This window comes from Eumetopias jubatus, unplaced genomic scaffold, assembly GCF_037043125.1.
Source record: "Eumetopias jubatus isolate StellerSeaLion01/CBP00866 unplaced genomic scaffold, mEumJub1_p1.0 scaffold_6, whole genome shotgun sequence".
Classification (NCBI taxonomy): Eukaryota; Metazoa; Chordata; class Mammalia; order Carnivora; family Otariidae; genus Eumetopias; species Eumetopias jubatus.
Window position 1 is genome coordinate 136,444,400 of NW_028274812.1, and position 22,001 is coordinate 136,466,400.

At 47.2% G+C, this 22,001-nt stretch overlaps 1 protein-coding gene across 5 annotated transcripts in view; it reads left to right on the top strand.

Moving 5' to 3' along the window:
- Window positions 1-22,001, top strand: part of JARID2 (jumonji and AT-rich interaction domain containing 2) — a 248,870-nt gene that overhangs the window by 162,330 nt on the left and 64,539 nt on the right. For all 5 annotated transcript variants that reach the window (XM_028107343.2, XM_028107346.2, XM_028107345.2 and 2 more), the window contains one exon: window positions 21,828-21,997. In XM_028107343.2, coding sequence (XP_027963144.1) covers window positions 21,828-21,997 — 170 coding nt within the window. The remainder of the gene's footprint in view (window positions 1-21,827; window positions 21,998-22,001) is intronic.

Sequence of the window (22,001 nt, forward strand, 5' to 3'; positions counted from 1 at the left end):
CTGTGTGCTTGGAATAAGGTAAATATCAGGCAAGAATATTTTCTCTTTTGCTTTAGGCTCCATAGCTTTGATTTGCACAAGATGGAATCTTTTAAAGACTGTAATCCTCCTAAAAATACCTTGATAGATCTGTCCCCTTAGCTTAGACTGTTGCAGAGAATGGCTGTAGAGTCAGCGTCATCAGTGTGGGGAAGGAATCCGGTGATCTCGCTGTCTAGTCCTGCTCACTTGTCCTTCAGGCTTTAAAAAGGGTTTGGCCCTCAGCTCCCTCCAGTGGGATCGTCTTCGTCCATCTTTGTATCCCCGACGACTGGCAGGGTATCTAGTATGCGATAGATATATGTGTGTTTTTGTCAATGTAAACCAGTTTTACAAGTAGCCAAATAAAGTGTCAGGAAAGGAAATCTTCCTGGAGGAGTCCGTTACATTGGAGAAGCGTGTTTTCCTCTTTAGAATCGTCCAGATCGCTCACCTCCACTTTATCATATTGGAAGGTTAGGTGTCTGTGTGTTGTGTGCTTTTGAAGTATTGCCCATAGCTATTTGTTTTGCTTTAAAGGGTTAGGAAAGAACAAACTTTTTTTGGTAGCAATGTAATTTTATTGTCTCTCCTCCCCCTCCCCGTTTCTCCATCCTTCTTAGCGCTCTTTGGTTCTGTAAATGCTCCCTGGGACCAAAAATGGGTTTAGGATATAAGGAAGTTTCTCATTCCATAGCAGGTTCCGGGGGCAAACTAATACAGTGTAAGGTCACTGAATTTCCATCCACCATGATTAATCCTTGCTGCCAAGAGAAGGGAAAAAATGCCTTCTTGCCCGAAAGTCCTGTGGTTCTTCCGGTGGTGCCAACCTAAGGTTGACTACAGTTTTCTGGTCTCTTTAAAAATTTTTAAATATTCAGCCTGATCATCTAATTCCGTGACAATAAATATTCTCAGTAATGACGATGATATACCTGTCTGGCATTTTCTCCTGTTATCTCATACTCACAGATTTTGCTTTTCCCCAGAGGTAGAAGACCTAGCTTTTTTGTGTTCTCAGAGTTCAGCATTTGAAGAAAATTTAAACTTCAGATAGCACATGGGACAGCTTGACAGAAAGCGTCAATTATGTTGAATTAACATGAATCTTACTTGCTGTTGTCTACTATATATACAAGGAAAGAATGAAAACATTAAAAAGGAAAACAAAAGCCAGGTCTTATTAAAATGAGTTTTTTGTCCCGATGTTCCTATTTGGTTTCAGACCTACTGCAAAATGAATGGAGGCTGTTTGAGATGGTGCTTGTTTCGTATGGAGTACTGTTCTTTTGAGTGTATAACCATGTAGTAGGCCAGGTGCTTTACTGAATCAAGGAAATTGTTCTCTGAATCTATAATTAAAATACACAAAGCTCGCATTAGCTCTGATGGAGTAAGATATAAATCCATGTAGTGGTTGTTGGTTATCAGCTCGAGGGAAGGCCGCTTTAGCCAGTAGCTGCTTATCTAGGGATGGTAGGGCTAGCGGAGCATTCTCTCCAGGCCGGAACCTGCCTTAGCTCCTTGCAGACTTGGAGGGAGAATGAGTTAAGGATATTTCCAAGTAGCCATGAGCATGATTCAGCCCAACTTTTTTTTTTTTTTTTTGGCGGGGGGGGGGCAGTGGTTATTTGGTGATTTCATATATTTGATATATTCATTAACTTACATTCTTTAAGAAAAATTTTCAGATTCTGTCAGTTTGGGACTCCTACAGGATGGGATTCCTGCAGTTTTTAAATGTATATATTTTTCTCAGAGTCCTTCGTTCTCTGGAATGTAAGTTACACATTTGTTCAGCCTGTTACTCTGCCCCCCAAAAATATGTTTGCCTTCGCTGTGGCAGCCTGCAGGCTATGGGTACAATGCGGGGCTGTAATCTGCTTATGGTTAATTGGCAAGTGCCATCGTGGACTGTGGACTGTGGACCCGCACTTGACCTTTTCTGGAGCTTGTCGTTGGTTCTTCCCCTTTGTGGGGATTTGAGCCGCCTTTGCCATCATTTCTCATGTCTTCTATGCTCCCATCCCTCCTCTACTCCAGTCTCCTTGAGTGAGGCTGGAATAAACAAGAGACTTTCTAGATGTGTGTGTCAGGTACAGCCTTCCCTTTCTGCCTGAGACCTGCTTGCTGGGAGGTCCAGAAGGGCAAGGCTTGCTCCCCCCACCTTTTGGGTTGCTCCCCCTACTGCCAGCTGCCTTGGGTGTAAACAAGTGCATTTCCATGTTCTTCAGATCTTTTGGCTTAAGTCTCACCTGAGCAGGACAGACTTTTCTGATTGAGGACAAACATCGGCCCTTTCTGGTTTTTAGTCACAAAGGTTCATCTTTTACCAGTCTCCTACATTTGCCCAGATAGGTGCTTTAAAATTCATACTTGAAAAAAAAAATTCAGTATACAAGGAAAGATTTAAGACCGTCAGTATCATTTCCTCTTTCAAAGAAGCAACTTCATGAAATGAATATACTTAACAGATGTCAGTTTGGATGGTGACATGGTGGAGTTTTCTAAAGAGGGTGGATCGCCAGTGTGTTAACTTCATCTGGGAACATTGAAACTGCTTTTGTTGAAATGCCCTTAAAGTAACAGCACCAAAGGTATGCCAGTGGGAATGGACCCACTTCTCTTATGGGATAGAACCAATAGGGAGTCTGTTCCCAGGCATGCTTGGCTTAGGTAAGTGGGCTGGCCCTGCTGAGCAGTGCCCATATAAGTTTGCTAAGCAAACTGGAACCTACAGCACTGATAATACAGTCCCTTTTATGGTGCTTCTTTAGAATGTAGAACTTATCCAAAAACAAGGGGACAAATCCAGAATTAAAATCACTTCGGACCGAGTCTGCTCTTCTTAACTTAAAATATAAAGGTGATCCTTGGCAGTGCCTCACCAATTAAACCAGCCTTCATGGCCAGTACTAGGAACGGAAGGCCCCTAGAATGTGGTGTATATAAAACAGCAAGCACAGGCTCTGGAATAAGGTAGATTTTTGCTTTGCATGTATGCTCTTGAGAGCTACTTCAAGTCTGAGCCTCGGTTCCATTGTCTGATAGATGGCAACAGTGATAGAGGCCCCTCTAAGCCAGTGGTTCTCCAGCCTCAGCACGTACGAGAACCATCTGGTGTACTTGCTAAAATGCAGCTTCCTGGGTCCCACCCCGGAGTTTCTGATTCAGTGGGTCTGAAGTTGGGCTTCAGCCCAAGAATTTGCATTTCTACTAGATTTCCAAGTGATTCTGATCCTGCGGGTGGGAGGGTCGCACTTGGGTACCTGCGCTAAGGACCGAATGCTACATATGATTCAAAGCAGCTGGTGTATTACTGTCTGTCCGCAAATCGACCTCTCCATTCTGTGCGTAGTCGCTGGGTAACGGACAGTGAATATCCCTGAGGTTACGAATTCTTGGGGACCAGTTAGCCTTGATCAAGTAGATCACGGAGATGTAGCTCTTCCACCCCAATGCTTGCTCTCACCGGAACATTCTCTTACTTCTACTTGATAGTTTCTGTGACTCCTCCAGGTAATAATGTAAATGAAATCAGTGGATCCCTCCCACCCCCCCGGCTTTGGTGTATGATCTGATTTTTTTTTTAAGATTTATTTATTTGACAGAGAGAGACACAGCGAGAGAGGGAACACAAGCAGGGGGAGTGGGAGAGGGAGAAGCAGGCTTCCCGCCGAGCAGGGAGCCCAATGCGGGGCTTGATCCCAGGACCCTGGGATCATGAACCGAGCGGAAGGCAGACACTTAACGACTGAGCCACCCAGGTGCCCCTCATTTTTTATTTATTTATTTTTAAAGTAGGCTCTGTGCCCACTGTGGGGCCAGAACTCAGACCCTGAGATCCAAGAGTCCCGCGCTACTGACTGAGCCAGCCAGGCGCCCCTCTGTGATCATTTTGTCGTCTTTGGTTCTGGGTTCTTTGTATAAACCTTTGCTCACACCAGTGAGTGAAGTGTGGTATGAATTCAAGTATTTCTGCCTGCCTGCCTGCCTTCCTGCCTTCCTGCCTTCCTTCCTTCCTTCCTTCCTTCCTTCCTTCCTTCTCTCCCTCCCTCCCTCCCTCCTTCCCTCCTTCCTTCATAGATAACAGTTTTTAGGTCTTAGTAGATCTTCTCGTGCCTACTGGAGACCATGCCTTATTGAGACCTTTTTCTTTTTTTGTCCCCAAATGTTTCCTTCCTGCTTGTTCATCTGCCTTGTGCAGAAACACACGAGTAATAATGTCTTTCCTTCCCTTGCGGTTTATTTGAAATTATTTATAGGCTAGGCACTGGCTGCGTGCCTCCTCCCCACCCCCCACCTCCTTTCTCTGGTATAATTTCACTTTAGATCATTGCTTGTGTGTGTACTGCCGACCTAAACACATGCCATCTGAGCAAAAGGATTTTCCTGCTGCAGACAACTCCTCAAAGCAGACAATGTGATTTAATCTTCGATTATCTTGGCAAGGGAGTGTCATAATCTGGCTTGAATTTCCTCTCTATGAGATGATTCTCAGCTCCCTGTAGGTTCAGTAGGTGATGCTCCCTTTGGCCATGTAGATGCACTCAACAGCCGCACCCACACCATTGGCACAGTATAGGTCTGGGATGTTGTCCACTATTTCTGGGCCATAGGGAAGAAAATGTGCAAACAATGCTACGTGCAAGTCGTTTCTTCTTCTCTTTGTACTCCGTATTCACGGATGGCATTCGGGCTGACAGCCAGACAATGAAATATCCATCACGTCCCTGGTTTTAGGATTCTTCCAGGCCTGAGAGTCTTTTCTCATCGTCCTTTCCGGGGTGTGCATGCGTTTGCTTGCGGGAGAGGGGGGTAGAGGTGGAATGGAGGTGACAATGTGTACCTGTGTATGTGCTAATGCACCTCTCATTCCTTCCCTGACTTCACACAGTTCACCTTGCACCAGATTTAATTTAATTTATACCCAGCGGGGGAATCTATCCATAAAACACACACCTCCATAATTCTGTCTCCACCTTTCTCTGTGTGCCTAACAGCTTCCGTGTTTTACAAATCAAGTTGCGTTTTAGACCAAGAGAAGGAGAGAGGACACTAAATAACATTTTAGCTGTCCCTCGGCACATAGAATTCATGCCTCTAGTCGTGTTTGCTGTGAAGGGCAGGTCTATGTACTGATCAACATTTTCTTAGTGGCTTATCTTTTAAAAAGGAATTTGTGGGATTTTTAGCCTATGGGGTTTTTGAAGGGTGGTGGTACCTCCCAGAGAGTGTTGCACAGAGATTGGGAGAGAGCCTGTTCCCTTAAGGAGATGCCGGGGAGAGAGAGATTTTCACAAAATTCTTGCAAGGGCAAATAGGGTCAGCTCTCATCTTGTTTATTTGAACCGCTGTCAGGAGTGGATGGGAATGTATTGGTTTACCATTGCCATGGCAACAGTTGCTAACCCCTCCCCCGGCAGGGTGTCCCATGACAGGAAACCAACCCATTCATTTATCCAAGTGACTCAAAATTCCATTGTGTGCATTCCATGGACTGTTAATGGCGGTATTTTGATAGAATGTCATTGTGTGTTCTGGAATAGTATTCAGCAGTAGCTTAATGCTGCTCCAGTCACCAAATAGCTTTTTTGAGCCACTGTTTCCCTCCTGTCTGGTGGGGAAGGGGAGGGATAAGAAGATGCTCAGCAGTGGAATGGGATTTTTCAGCTGTCTTTCTGTTCTAGGACCTAGAAGGAGTCTTCCTGCGTTGGGACGTTTCTTTTCTTCTTTCCTTCCTTCCCTTCCTTGATTTTATTTATTTATTTGAGGGAGAGGGAGGGGGAGAGAGAGCATGAGCTGGGGGCAGAGGCAGAGGGAGAAGCAGACTCCCTACTGAGCAGGGAGCCCGATACAGGACTCAATCCCAGGACCCTGGGATCATGACCTGAGCGGAAGGCACACACTCAACTGACTGAGCCACCCAGGCGCCCCATTTCTTTGAATTCTTGTGGTAGGTCTTAATTCATGAAATATTTACTTCTTACTTCATAAAAAGATCTGGATTTGTTTTTTGTTGTATATTTTTAAAAGATCACTTACTTTAGAGAGCAGGGAGGGGGGTTGCAGAGGGAGAGGGAGAGCGAATTCCAAGCTGACTCCATGCCCAGCACAAAGCCTGACGTGGGGCTCAATCTCATGACCCGGGGATCATGACCTAAGCTGAAGTCGAGAGTCCTATGCTTAACCGACTGAGCCACCCAGGCGCCCCCTGCATTTGTTTTATTAGCAAATGCTTTTAGTTACCACCGAGTAGAATCTTTAATTCTGGCTAGTTTTAGATTTCCTGGATGATGTTGGGTTACATTCGTGTGTGTGTGTGTGTGTGTGTGTGTGTGTGTGTGTGTTGAGTTACATTCCTGTGTGTGTGTGTCCCCACGGCTTTAGCTTTAGTGACCTATAACATCGTGTAAAAAGGTGTGTGACCTGATGATTTGGTGTACATACATATGGTGAAATGATTGCCATAATAAGGCTAGCTAACACACCCAACACCTCACATAGTTCCCTGTGTATGTGGAGTGTGTATGTGTGAATGATTTTAAGATTTACACTCCGTGCCTTTTAAGTATACAGTACAGTATCAGCTGTAGTCTCCATGCTGTACCTTATAACCCCAGAACTTATTCATCAACTGCAAGTTTATACCTTGTCCACACTCCCTCTCTCTCTCTCTCTCTCACACACACACACACACACAACCACCATCCTACCCTGTTTCTAGAATTTTGGGTTTTCTTCGATTTCTACATATAAGTGAGGCCACTGTTTCTCTGTGACTTAGACTTAACATAATGCCCTCAAGAATTACCCACGTCCTACCTGGCAGGATTTCTTCCGTCTTTATGGCCGAATAATATTCCACTGTGTATTCTGTGTACCATGTTTTCTTGATGCAGTCACCCCTCCGTGGCCTTGGAGCTGATTTCCGTGGCTCGGCTCTCGTGAATAATGCTGCAGTGAACCCAGGATTGCACGTGTGTTTTTGCGCTGGTGTTTCCATTGCTTCGGATATATGGCTGAAGGGGGATTGCTGGATGGTCTGGCAGTTCTCGTTTTCATGTTTTGAGGAAGCTCTTGTTCCCACAGGGGCCGCACCAATGTAGGTTCCCACCACCCGGCTCACAGGGTTCTTACCTCCATGGCCTGGCCAGCTCTTAGCTCTTTTTCTCAACGTCAGTTTTTCCTGTCTGAGGTTTATATTCTGTGTTTTCACATTTGCTTGAAAGGAGTTCAGCTCATGGGAGAACAGGACTCTGGAGGATGGGCCTCCCTCACCTGGCGTGTGGTGCTTTCTTCCTCAGGCCTAGCTTTAAGGTTGGGGACTGGGGAGCTCTAGAATGACCTGTCCAGCCCAGCAGCCCCAGGCCCCCCAGGGAGCCACAACCTTCTTCTCCAGCTTTTATGGTTTTATTGTTGAGCTAATCAGCATGGAAGCCCAGGGGTGTGGGATTGTCTTTGTCTGTTGTTTGCTTGGAGGAGGCCAGGAAGGAATAAATTGTACCTTTCTTCCTGGAAAGTTCTTTTGTGGTGAGTGAGTGCATTCCCAAACCTATTTCTGTCTCAGAGGGAAGCTGTTGCAGGGTCTGGCAGGGAGTGGCAAAGTGCCGGGTCCCAGCCGGCTCCCTGGCCGAGCATAGGCCGTGTTTTATATGGTTCTGCTGTGGGTAGAGGAGCCTGCACTTCGAGAAACTGAAGTCTTCATGTTCGGAGCCGGAAGGCGGCGTTTGTCGCCTTTATTTGTGCATTCCTTGCTGTCCAGCTCCATCACACCGTGGAATCTCCCTTCGCCTCCGTTCCGCTCTCAGATGCTCGTGCACTTGTGTCCACACTGTGTGGCGGGGGGTCTCCTCCCTTGGCCTCGTTCATTATGGGCTTGCCCCTTTCCTCTCCTTTCTCCAAGCGGAAACTGGACGAGCAGAGCAGGGATAATCTGAGCTTTCTGAGCTCATTTAGTTTCACTGCTGATCAGTTTTGCTATGGAGTCGGGTTCCGTTTTGTGATTCCTAGCTCGAGTTAGCTGCTGTCTTTATAATCCTGGAACTGAGAGACCGTGGCAGCCGAGAGCGAGAAGGTCTGACTTGCCTGGTGGCCCTGGCGGTCTCCGTGATGCACCCTGTTACTGTTTGCAGCACTGATTGTATCACGGGCTCGGTTTTTAAAGTGGTATGGCAAAAAAGAAAATAGTTATTTACACACACATACACACAAAACCCCATGAAGTTAGACTACCGTACCCCACATCTGCAATGAAATGTCCATTCCCAAGAGTACTAGGTGACATGTGGGGTGCCTGGAATTGTGTAAAATATGCCAAACAGAGGTGAACTTGGATGGGAACAGATGAAAGACAACGCTGGGCAAGTGCGCGCCTGCTCTTAGGTGAACCGGTCAGGGCCCCGGGCTTCGGGCCCGTCCTGGGTGTGCGGGTCACGCTGCTCTCCGAGGGGACTTTGCATGCGTGGGAGTTGGGCGGGGGCAGGAAGCCCTAAGTGTCCAGCGGGAACCGTGCTCGGAACCGTGCTCCGACCAGGCTCAGTGACAACTTGCTGGAGGTGAAGCCCCAGCCGTGCTTCCCGGGACTGACTGATGGCCTGGGGCAGCGGGGGTGGGGTGATGATGGCTGGGGGTGGTGGTGTTCGCCAGCGTATTGACACGGTTAAAGATGGATGCGTCTTTGATCAAAGGAAGACTGTAGGGCATGTTTAGGCGGGTGGAATTGAGGAGACTCATTATTACGTGAGTGGTTCTGCACCCCCCTGGCCCTCACCCACATCTTTACGAACACGATTCTGATTTGCCCAGTGGCTGGCGTAGTGTTTTGCCGAAGCCGGCTGCGAGGAACCGAGCACTTAGGCTTCTCCTTCCCGGCGTGCATCAGTGGATTGCAGAGGCGAGCAGGAGGTTTTTGATTTCCGGGACTCCAAGCCTATACCATTGTTTTGTTTGGGAAGATGTGACTGTTTCCCCCCACTCTCCCACCACCTCCTACCTGCCCCCCTCCCTTCCTGACAGTGCCCCTTGGGCTCTCCCCTTTGCCTTCCTAGGGGGCTTGCCTTGTGGGGCAGGTGCAGCATCGCTTGGAAAGAACCCTGAAGAATGTTCCTTTGACAGAGTGCTTCGCCCACTCCACTGAGATAGCTGGTTCTGGTTTTGGTTGGGCGGTGGAATAGGGACCCATCACAAAAGTTAATCTTATTGTGGGAGCTGGGTTTGAGACTGTGGGTTAAAAAAAAAAATCAGATTTTGGAGGTTGGTCACTTTTATTTAATCTTCTGGCTCATAAACGTTGAGAACGTCCTTGTTATTGGAGTTTTGCTTCAGTTGTGAGATTGCTCCCCTTCTCCTGCATTTATTCCCCGCCTTTGTTTTCACTTTCTGTTAGGATCACGCAGAGCTTTGGATTCTCACCGAGTTCTTTTCTCTGCTCTTGGTCCTCCTGCCCTCTCTTTGGTCCTGCCCTATGGGGAAAATGAGTGGAACCAGGCAGTATTGAAGCCGAGGGCCCCGTCTGTGGCTGTGGCCTCCTTTGTGGAAAGGACACAGATCTGGAGGCGTGATCACTTCCTGTTTGTAGACCAGGAAAATGGGCTCAAGCCTTCGGGATTAATGAAGGGCTTAATTGAACAGGAAGTCTTCCAGCCTTCGGGGTTGCCAAAGTGGTGCTTGCGGCTCGGGTGTTTATCTTGTGTTCTCTAAGAGATTGGACTTCCGTTTGTTTCCTACAACTAAATGGGGGTCGGAAATTGTCAGGGAGCTGAGCTACTCAGAGGGAAGCCTTGCTAGTCTGTGGGCTACAGCATTGGGGTGGGGCGGGGGAAGGGCTTGTTTGGATTTCTCTTTACTCCCTGTCTCACCTTCTGGAGTTCCTACTTGCAGGCTTTGCTCAGATCCTGGAAAAGTCCACTGAGCGATTTCTGTAGTATCCTGGCAAATACAGATATAAGGAGATAGAAGTCACTCATCTTAGTAACAGCAGGGGTTTTGTTGGTTAAATGGCTGTAAGTGAGATAAACATATTCGACAAGCTCCCCTGTGGTCAAAATGACATTCCTCTCTTGGAGAAACGTCTGTTGTGCTGTAAGTTAGGTCCAGTCAGAATACCTCCTCACCAGACCCTTCTGAGGATTCATTTTAGCCACCCACAGTTACGGTGGGCATGTATGTTCATTCTCTGCTAGTCATTTGCAGTGGACTCTTTCCACTTAGTGCATTCATGGCATCAGGTAAAGGCCCCGTGGTTCATACCTGCAAAAGCGGACTGGGCCTGCCAGGTGGCTGATGGGGAGGAACTGGGAGGCCTTTTATACTGGAGAGCACTACCTTACCTGAGGTCATGGATGGTTATTAAAAATGTAATGAGATCGAATATCGTGAGTTCAGTTGTAAGATGTGATGAGTGCACCTCTTCCTCCCTCATTCCCCTTTACTTTTCTGGCTTAAGAGATCACTTGGTTTGGTTTGAGTCAGCAGATAACATTTGGAAAGATGTTTCTGCTTCCCAGCCTGACGTACAGTTACCCTGCGCAGCCTTGAATATGGGTAGAGATTCAGCATTGCTTGGAGGATATTCTAGGCATTGTTAGGAAGGTGATTTTCCTAATTTTCTTGCCTTTGACTCCCTTTTGCCTTCTTTGTGTGTGTGTGTGTGTTGTTTTTTTAATTTTTGAATTTTTCAGAATTCCAGTGTAGTTAACACAGTGTCGTATGTTTCAGGTGTACGATTTAGGGATTCAGCACTTCCCTACATCCCCTGGTGCTCATCACAAATGCCCTCCTTAATCAACCCTTCACCTATTTCACCCATTCCCCCACCCACCTGCCCCCTGGTAACTACCAGTTTGTTCTCTAGAGTTAAGAGTCTGTTTCTTGGGTGCCCAGGTGGCTTAGTTGGTTGAGTGGCTGGCTCTTGATTTTGGCTCAGGTCGTGGTATCAGGGTCGGGCTCCTTGCTCAGCAAGGAGTCTGCTTGAGATTCTCTCTTTGCCCCTCCCCCCATGCTTGTGCTCACTCATGTACTCTCTCAAATAAATCTTTAATATAAAAAGAGTCTGTTTCTTGGTTTGCCTCTCCCCCCCCACGATCATTTATTTTGTTTCTTAAATTCCATATATGAGTGAAATCGTATTGTATTTTGTCTTTCTCTGACTTATTTCACTTAGCATTATACTCTCTGGCTCCACCCATGTTGTTGCAAATGGCAAGATTCCATTTTTTTAATAGCTAAATAATATTCCAGTCCATATATACACCATATCTTCTTTATCCGTTCATCTGTCAACAGTCTTTTGCCTTCTTTGGATTGACACGCTTTCCTTGTTTTTTATGTAAATTTCCGTGCTGCTGACATGTCTCCTAGATTCATCATGGCAGCTGGTGCAGAAGTGCCAAGGAGCTTGAGAGGAGTGGCTGAGTCTGGGACTCCACGGGAGCTCCCGTTTTCCAGTGTAAGAATTAAGTGCCATTACTCCAGATCACGAAGCACACACAGTAGAAGGGAGGATGCTCGCTGTTCTTATATTCATTAGCCACTAGCAGATTCTTTAATTATGATCATGGTTTCTCATCTTTAGGCAATTGTCATAAGAGCCTAGACCTCTTTCATGAATGTTCAAGAAGACTCTCTCTCATGCAAATAAATAAAACCCTTAAAAAAAAAAAAAAGGTACGCCTGGGGGGCTCAGTCAGCTAAACGTCTGCCTTCGGCTCAGGTCATAATTCCAGGGTCCTGGGATCGAGTCTCGCATCGGGCTCTCTGCTCAGTGGGGAGCCTGCTTCTCCCTCTGCCTTTGCCTGCCACTCCCCCTGCTTGTGCGCGCGCTCTCTCTCTGTCTCTGTGTAAAATAAATAAATAAAATCTTTAAACGTTCAAGAAGAGTGAGTGTGTGAAGTGTCGCGAATCCTTTTACTACAGAACAGACTTCACATTTTGGGCTCCCTCGTGAAGGAAACATTCGGACCATATTGCATTACTTTAGTGTTGCTTTATCTTTTCTTGGTGGTAAGAATCACTTTTGGGGGGAGGCGCGTGTTTCTGAAGCCGGTCCTGAGGATTTTATTTTAGCCCCTGCATATTTTTAGGACCTAAATAAAATGCTGGATTGTGAGTTTCCGTATATTTTCCAAGCAGGCAAGGACCTTGAGTTGTAACTGAGTTGGGATGAAGTGTTCATGCTGCTGCTTTTCTTACCCAGCGGCTGGTTTCTTAGCCGGCGTCATTAGCACAGGTCCTAAAAATTGGTTAATGCCAGGGCTTGTCCTAAATCGGCAAAAATCAGAAGCCCTGCTTCTCGTCTGAAGACTCGCTGTTGCCATCTTTTGGTGCTTGTTGGCTACTTCATGGAATTTCCAGTGGCTGGGGAAATCGTACAGGCTCCCTTCTCTGTCACCCATTCAATAAAGCAGATCTCCGTCAACTGACTTACTATCTGAGAAGCAGAGGACGGGAGAAGCCGAAGCCTGCTCTGGATCATTCTGGGACTAGTTCTGATCACTGCCTTTGTGCTTTGGTGTGTCGAGAGCCTCCCCCCACCACGCGACCCCCTCGAGCGTGTTTCTGGTGGGGAGTTCCTATGGGATTGACTCTGGTTATACCGTTTAGAGGATTCCACCCGATTTTGTTTTTTAATGAATGAGCCGTGAAGCATTCTAAGATGTCATTTCTTCATATTTTTTCTTTTTTTCCTCGAAGGAAGGGAGGAGGTTAGACCTGATTCTTGCCCCATTGAGTGATTCACGTCCCTCCCCAGCCATCACCTTCGCCAGGATTCAAGGGAGATTTCTGGCCGCCTGCAACTGGGTATCGAGTAACATTGAGAAAATGCCTGGGTTTTTTTTGAAATGTTAAAAAAAAAAAAAAACAACAAAATTGGCAACGCCACCTCCAGACAGAGTGGAAAGGCAGATTAACATTTTAACTGGCTCTTTGAGGCTTTTAAAACTGAATGGACTTTAGATAATTTGTTTACACCTTGTAACTACAGTATGTATTAGGAATTTCTTTGCCCAGGTCCTGGCTGGATTCCTAACTTGCATGTGGTATCCTAGGACTCTTAACCTTTCTTCTGCTGTAAGATAGAGTTTTTGCTCAGGATTGCCACAAAACTGTCTCTGTAGAGAAAGAGCGTTTGCAGCTCTTGGATCCTGCGGTTGAGGCTGGGGTCCCCCCCGCTGATAAAAAGAGGGTTCTGGTGCCTGGCGTGGCAAAAACAGGCAGTTTTCCATAGGTGGTAAACCACAACACGTGTGACATTTGTGACTGACAGAACAAAAGGGCTTTGTTGCCGCTTTAATTGTTGATTAATGATGATCCCTCTCAAATTTGACATGGTTGCTTTCTAGCTCACAAAAGAAGTCAGTGTCAAATATTTCCTTGATCATGACAGAGTCATGATTTCCAGGCTGTCCTTGGTTCTTTGACATTTTAGGGTGCTGCGGAAGATTTTTTTTTAAAAGCATAATTGCGTAATTTTTAATTAATTGAATCAAAAGCTTTACTGCATGTTACTCTGCATACCATTTTTTCTGGGCTGGGCTGTCCCCATCCACCTGAGATTTATGTGCCCAACTAATCTTTTTCTTAGGAAGATGCTGTGCTTGCTACATTGGCTTACTGGTATTGGGTGCTATTATTAAATTTTGATACTCTCCTTCCTCTTCCCTAGTCCTTTCCTCTGAGTAAAAAAATGCAAAGGTCCCCCCCCCCTTTTTTAAGTAGGCTCCACGCCCAGCATGGTGCCCAGTGCAGGGCTTGAACTCAGGACCCTGAGATCAAGACATAAGCTGAGGTCAAGGGTCAGATGCTTAGCTAAGCTAAGGTGACCCTACTCAGGCACCCCCACACCTTTCTTTCTTCTATCTGCTTTCCAGTGTCTGTGTTCTGAGGGAGTGTGGTGTGTGCGAGCAGTTGGGTGATATTTGGGTTTGGGCTTGCCTTCTCCTTGGGCGTCCGGTGTTTTGATGGGTAGAGCTGATAAACACACATATTTGCGTCATGTTGGTATTTCTCAGGGTGTTTTTGGGTTCTGAAGGAAGTTGGTGTGTTGCCCTAAATGAGGGATTTATTCGTAGTTGGAAAGACGGAATCTTAAGCAGAATGTAGGATCTTAAAAAAGAATTGTGGAACGACTCCTGGAATTGTGCCGTTTAGGGCGCCTGGGTGGCTCAGTTGGTTAAGCGACTGCCTTCGGCTCAGGTCATGATCCTGGAGTCCCGGGATCGAGTCCCACATCGGGCTCCCTGCTCGGCAGGGAGTCTGCTTCTCCCTCTGACCCGCCCTCCTCTCATGTGCCCTCTCTCTCTCTGTCTCTCTCTCTCAAATAAATAAATAAAATCTTTAAAAAATATATAAAAAAATACAAGTGTATATATTTTAACTCTTCTATTTGCACCTTCTGAAGTGCCAGGCAGGATATTTATCTCAGAATCGAGAAGTTACCCCATTGGCTGATGGGCAGGACAACCTGTGGTTGGAAACTTGGTGCTCAGAATCTTGGGCGTAGCCCCAGCAGGCATCTGGAAGATTGAGGTTCTGACTTCCCACTGAGCACAGGCAGAAAGTCTGGTATTTCTCATGTGGAATTAGGAAGTCACAGATCTAAGGGGAATTTAGTGTAGGAATTACCGTATTCACGTTTTATAGATGGGGTCAGACAAGATGGAGCTAGACGGGGCCTCAGTATTATTTTCCTTTCTGTAGTGTGCTGTCGCAGCCCCTCCGAAATAGAAGGCCAACCTGCCCTAGAGCAACTCTGTAGAACTAAACCCCGGGTTTTGGGACCCCTGTTCCTTCCTTTGTACCACCCTGACCAAGCCAGACTTGAGCATTCCTTCTTGGGGGATTCGGGGACAGCAGTTCCTTTAGGTACATCTGGTTGGCAGCAAACTTGATTCTAAATAGCTGCCTATGTAACTTTATGAAGACAAATGCTGTGGATATTTCCCATCCTGTGGTTTTGAGCATCCATAGCCTCTTCCATCAGTTTATGAGTTCAAGCAAGGAATGAGACCTATGAAAACCAGTATGGCAGGAGCTCCAGAAACCCCATAAGGCAGGCGTTCTCCGTAGTAGTGCGCCTCTCCCCTGACTTCCCTTTCCTGTCCTGAGATGTCCTCACACGCTGGTAAAGCAAACCCTGGTGGGCAGCTTGGAGCAGGGTGGGAGGTGAGCATAGAAGGGGGTCGTCCATTGGTAGGGCTTCTTGTTACATACAGTTGGGGATGAGTCGGTCTCTGCTAGCCTCCTGGTTCACTTGAGGATATGTTTATTTTCTCTCTACTCTACAGGATGTTGACAACCATCCTGTGTGGTTTGCCCACAACTGCACTTGCATTTGAATTTGGTGGGCAGCTTGCCCTGGGCAGGGGCTATCCCCTGCTCGACCCCCCACAATCTCCATCACACACATGCACACGCGCGCACACATACAGTCCTGATTTCTTTGAGTCACTGCCAGGTTTGTAGTGTGTGTGTCTGGGGGTAGAATAGAGTGGGTAATTATTTTGGGGATGGAAACGCAGGAATTTTTTTTTTTTTTTTTTTGAATAGGCCTTTCAGCAAGTTGGCAAAGCTTCAGACCCCGCTCCCACCCCGGCACAAAGAGCACAGCCATGCTGGTCACTTTGCGTTTGCCAGACACGATGTGTCCTTTTTTTTTTTGAATCTGCCCTCCACTCCCACCCATTCCTTGCTCTTTGTTTAGAATTGAGATGTAATCTAAGTAATTGGATTTTACCAGCTGACGTTAATATTGGAAAATTGAGTTAATAAAACGGTGTTTTGGCAGACACGCCCCTCCACAGGGGGCCAGCTGGGCGTTTCTTTAAATCCCCCGGTGTCCCTTGCTCCTGCACTGTGTCCTCCTTGGGTTTGTAAACTCTCAGAAATCCCGGACAGAACTGGAATGTAATTAACCTAGAGATTGCTGTCGTGCCATGTTTGGGGCTACCCTAGAGATGGAGTGCACAGATGGCACCCGGCTGGGTAACTCGGTCCTGTAGATAAGGCCCACGGAACCCAGGAATACCACGGCCACCCCCCTGTGAGTCTTCTCATGGGGCAGGCGGTGTCCTTGTGCGTGATCAGAGGACAGCGGAGGGTGGGGCACAGGGAGGCTTCCTACAAAACAAAATACTCTGCATAGAACTTAGGTGGCTCATCAGTGGTGTTTCTTTACAGGTGTCTTGCAGTTTGTTAACTTTCAAAATAATACCAGTGTTACTTGTGGTGTGTTTGTTCCTATAAAGGTACTGTACCTTTTTTTTTTTTTAACCTAAACATGAAACATACTTGAAGATTTATTTGGGTAAAATTTTAAGTGATCGAGCAAAACATTCTTTTGGCTATTGGCCATGCCAGCTAAACCCCAAATGTGAGAAGGCTCCGGAGAAAGATGATGGCAGCCTTTGTGTGCAGCTCAGGGAGTGGAAGGGAGAAGGGGGAGGATGGAGCCTCCCCATGGGAGCTCCCGCAGCATGACCCCGCAGCATGCACCGTCTCCGTGTGCCTGTCCCGCGTGCATGGGCCTGCGGCAGGACCGTCCTCCTGGGTCTGGCGGGTTGTGGCCCAGGGGCATTGTGACACATGGACCACAAGGGCATCATGCCTTGTGGTGGGATGGCCTCTTGTGTATCATGGTGGTCGAGAAGCCATCACTTGGCTTCTCTTGGACAGTGCTGCTGGTAGGCACATGGCTCGGTGAATTCTTAACTAAGTGATGACCATGGACATGGTAGAAAGGGGACCGTTTGGGCAGGTGCTTTGTAGATTCCTATGAAATGGATCCACAGTGACACCGGATCCCGGTTGACCTTTGGGTAGACTTAGAGAGGGATGGCTGGTCAGTTTCCCTGGGGCAGAACCACATGCCTCTCCCTCTCCCGTTCCTATTGGGTCTCTTTGAGGGCCACCCAGCTCTCCCCGGCACCTCTGGATAGCATTCAGTCTGCCCCTCCGCTCCGAAAACATGGGTGTGTTTAACTGTGTGATTCCTCAGGAGTGGATGGTGCATGTTTATCTGGGGTACAGCAGTGCCGCATTCCTGCCGTGCCCTCCCTGCATTGATGGAGGGCGTGTCTTCTGTAAAGAAGCCAGCCATGGCAAGAGAAAGGGGAAGAGCATTCCACATGGAGAGCGCAGTCTCAAGTAAGCAAGATCCCTTAGGATATTTGCCTCTGTTTTAGGGCATCTATTTCTACATAGAATGACACTCAAGAGATTAGATCAGTGAGTTGACGTTCATCTCAACACATTTTCTTTCCTCCCAACACATTTTCTTTCCTCCGTTTTGGGACACTTTAGCTTAAATGGGATTCACCCCACCAGGGCTGAGTTGGGTTTTTTGTTTTTTTTTTTTTTTAATGAGTGAATTGGCCTGGGACTCCCAGACCTGGGAGCTTCTTGAGAGAAGGCACACCAGATGGCCTTGCCTGTGACAAGGCGTCCCACATGGACGCAGCATGATGTGACTGAGAAAACTCTGACCCGAGCAACCAGCATTTGCTTTTTGGTCTTGTTTGTCCTGCACCCAAGCTGCGTGTGGCCTTAGGCAGGTCTCCCCCGCTCAGTTGGTTGATCTGTGTAGTGAGGGCGATCTTGGCAAGATCCTTCAAAAAAAAAATGAAAGCCTTTAGCTTTTAACATTTGTCTTGAACACCAAACAAATAGCAGCCTGTATCTATATTCTCTGAGCTTGCTGTTTGAATTTTTTAGTCTTTTACTTGGCGTGCATGCACACGCGCGCGCGCACACACACACACACACACACACACACACCCACCCACACACCATGGACGGGCAGTGATGGTGTGATTTGACCCGAGACTACTTCTCTTCCCTCACCCCCATAGCCCCCAACTCTTGATTGTAGCACACGGTAAATAAAATGGAACCCTCCATATATTTATTCATCTATAAATACATTTATTCATGTCTTCCTCTGCTGGTTTCAGTTGGTCTGATCTGTGTAACTTGGCTGGCTGGCTGGGAAGTTTGCTTTAATTGGGTTTTCTTGACCTAAGGATGTACCTAGCATTCTAGAATGAAGCCTTCTGTAAGGGGAAACTCCTTCCTTGATCAGTTAATAAAACAAACATGAGACTGCATCATGCTCTGATCCCTTCTGTGGTTTGGATGAGGAACACAAGGCCTCTGTGCTTTCTATATGCTGGTGTTTCTGTGGACCACCGGTGGGCAGTGAAGGGCCATCTGGCTATCCCTCAAGACCCCACATAGTGTTTTCCGCTTGACCCCAGGGACCCTATACTCTCTCCACCCCCATGATGATTCGGAACCGTCTTTGTCCAAATGGTGTTGTCCTTTTCAGGCATCTTCACTCTAAGGAATGGATAGGGCGGTGCATGTGGTTCTGGGCGAAATGTCAGCCAATAGAAGGGGGTGGGTGAAGTAAATGCCTCAGGAGGTGGGTACACCTGCTTGATGCTGCCGGAGACTGGCCCTCCATCTCCCTCTTCAGCCTTTGGTAGGTGTCCTGTGTGGCCTGCCCCTCAGCTCCACAGAGCACCTTTCCTCCCCAGGCCTCTCCAAGTGCAGATATTCTGGTTCTTTAGCATGTCTGGGAACCCCCCAACTACCCCTTCTTTACTGATTGAAAATAACATGCACTCATTTCCTTGTATCCAGCATTCTGGAATGAGTCACCTCAAACATTACCTGCACAGCCGAGCGTGCCAAGAGTGCTTACCCCCATAGATGTGGCCTCTAAGTTGTGTCATCCAAACTCTTCTGTTGTGTGGGGCCAGCAAAGCCCAGCCAACACCTCTGTAATCCTCCCAGGACTCTGCAGGATGAGAAGCCAAACCACAGACCTGCACTTCGTGCAAAATAAAGAGTCTTCTGGCTGCCGTTTAAAAAAAAAAAGATACTGGTTTGTCTCATGGCTCAATCTCTGCTTTCATCTGGGTCTCACAAATAATCACTTGGGAGCTTGGCTTAGTCCTCTAAGGGGTAATTTATTTGCCTGCCATTTTTTAATCTGTTAATGGCTTTATTTTTCATGGTCTCACCGAGCAAGTCATCAGGCAAAAGGTGAACAATGGTGGGAGCAGTTTATCTTTCGGGTCCCGAATGTGTGGAGTACCTTCCTGCGTCCCGACCGGTCGTTCGTGCCTCGTCGGTGTTTGCGTGTCGGACTTCCGGTTTGGGCTCATGATGTGTGGCATTTGTTGTTGCTGACTTTAAAAAAAAAAAAAAAAAAGCCCTAAGCATCAGCCCGCTCAGTGGCTGGCAGTGTTTCTGTCCAGTTTCTTGAATGCTCAGCGTGTTGGGTCTGTTCAGATGAAGATGTACGCGTTCCTACGATTCCCGATTTAAAAAGATTAACTTTTCAGCTGGAATCCGATGACCAGGGTTTTTATTTTCACAGGGAAGGGACGTTTTATTTTCACGCTGGAAGAGCCAGGTAGTTCTGTGGGGCCCGTCCACCCCGATGGTGGCATTGCGTTGCTTAGCTGGTCCTTTTTTTCATACCCCCCCCCCCCCCCCAGTTTAGTCCTATTATAAAGGTTCCCATTTGCAACTGATAGAAACTGTAAAGTGGGGTCGGGGGGGAACATCACCAAACTCACAACTGTGATCCTCCTCGCAGTTTGAGAATCACACGTGCTAGCTCAGTCTCACCCCCACCTTCATCGGGTCCTTAAGCATCTCTCCCTGGAGGCCCCCCCCCCCCCCCCCGAGCTTAGTGGCTTCCCCTGCACACGCTTCTGGTGTGTCTCGTCTTATATGCGGCAGTCAGTTGGTTACAAAACTCTTCATTCTCTGTAACAAGGGGACAGTGGTGTTGTCCTCTTCTGTTACCGTTTTAGTATTTGGGAGTTTTCCTTTAAGTTGTTCAGCTTTCTGCTGATAGCTTTCGAATGTGGTGGCTTCACTGTGGTTACTCCTGGGTTCGCGAGCACTTGTGATTAGCCGTAATGTTTGTACAATTCAAGGACCGGAGGTTGCCCCGTAAGTCAGGAGTGGGGGTGCTGTCTCCCTTTTGAGCAGATGTTGTTGGTACTGGGCACGTCATCTGTACGGTGGTGTTTCTCGTGGGTTTGGGAACAGAGGCAAGAGTAGAGACTGGTCAGGACAAGGGTTGGTTCACGTTTTTTTAGTTTGTTAGTAGAAAACTGAGAGGGGGTGTGTGTGTGTGTATTTTGCTATACTAGTTTGATTTAACGTGTGAAAGAATTGTGGTCATCAGCCATTTAAGATACTATGATTACTATTTTATGCAATTCCAATAGTTAAAGGAAGACTTATTTGTGCTTTAGTAATCTATCTGGGTTTTTTTTTTAAGATTTTTTATTTTATTTATTTGAGAGAGAATGAGAGAGAGAGTGAGAGAGAGCGAGCATGAGCGAGGGGAGGGTCAGAGGGAGGAGCAGACTCCCCGCCGAGCAGGGAGCCCGATATGGGACTTGATCCCAGGACTCGATCCCCAGACTCCAGGATCATGACCTGAGCTGAAGGCAGTCACTTAACCGACTGAGCCACCCAGGCGCCCCCTGGTTTTCTTTTATTACTCAGTACTCAAAGCGGTTTTTCCGGGGGGAGGGCAGTTTTCAATTTCACACAGGGATTGATTCAGATTTAGATTCTGACCCATCCCTGTGCCGTTGGGCTGCTTGTGGTTCCTTCGGTTTTGTTTTTTTCTCCCCCTGCCCTCAAATCCTGTATGTTGAGTGTCTTTATGAGCAGGGCTGGCTAGACAGTCTCAGGGTACCCCTGCAGGTTCTTGCCCTCGGAGGTGCCTACCACTCCCCTTGCGAATTGCGATGTTTACAGTGAAGAAGGAGCTGATATGAGGTCATTCGTGATAAATGTCCGTTAGTTACACATAAACTAAAAATAAGGTAGTATTCTTACATGGAAGCAGGAAAATTGACAGCTACAGTGTTCGGAAGGAAGTAAAGAAGGCTCTCCAAGACTCATCAGGATTCCAGGGATGGAAAGCAGTGTCTTGCATGTAAGATTTTGTAAAGGAAAGATGCCTAGCCAAGGAGAGAAGTGTTGTGATTTGTAGACACCGTGGATAAACGAGGGGTCGATATGTATGTAGGACTGTGTCGGGAAAGAAGCCCGACAGGTAAGATATTCAGGCCAGTTTTCGAATCCCTGACAGACAAGTTTGGACTTCACCTATAAGCAGAGGGTGCCCAGAATTTGTATTTCAGATGGACTAGAGAAATGGATTATTCTGCATTATAAGCTTTCATTCTTGTAATGAGTTTGTGTGGCTGGATTGGGGCAAGAAGGGATTGGAGGTGGGGAGACTGCTTCCTCCGGGGGTGTGCGGACAGGGTCAGCAGCGTGCAGGCAGGTGGGGGCCGGGGCAGGTGCCAGGTGTCAGGGCACAAATGAAGGGAATCGTGTATGTGTTTATGACAGTACCCCGTTGAAGCGTACAATGCTGGATACGTGTGGCAGGATGATTTGCATGTTTTGTCATTACTCTGGACTTAATTTAAAACTAGAAAAGCCATTCATTAATCCCACGTCCTCAGAGGCCGCATGCGGTGTTGGCAATGCCCAGGCCCACACGTGGTTTGTGCACGCACGCTCAGGGCACCCATTTTATATCCGTGTACAAAACATAGCGTTTTAACCAAATTTATGGCCCTCTGCATCAGGCCTGTGGTTTATGAGAGCGTGAGAGATAGAGAACCTTAATTAGAAAGAGTTTGCTTGAATTAGGGTCTTTTTTTTTTTTTTTCTCCTCTCGTGTCCTGACTTTATGGCCGCACGTAGATCTATGTCCTCCGATCTCTGCCTAATTCATTTTTAATTTTCCTTTGCTTTTCCAGGCCCAGGCTGCAAGCACAAAGGAAGTTTGCGCAGTCTCAGCCGAACAGTCCCAGCACAACTCCGGTAAAGATAGTGGAACCATTGCTGCCCCCTCCAGTTACTCAAATCTCTGACCTCTCTAAAAGGAAGCCCAAGACAGAAGACTTTCTTACCTTTCTCTGCCTTCGAGGTGA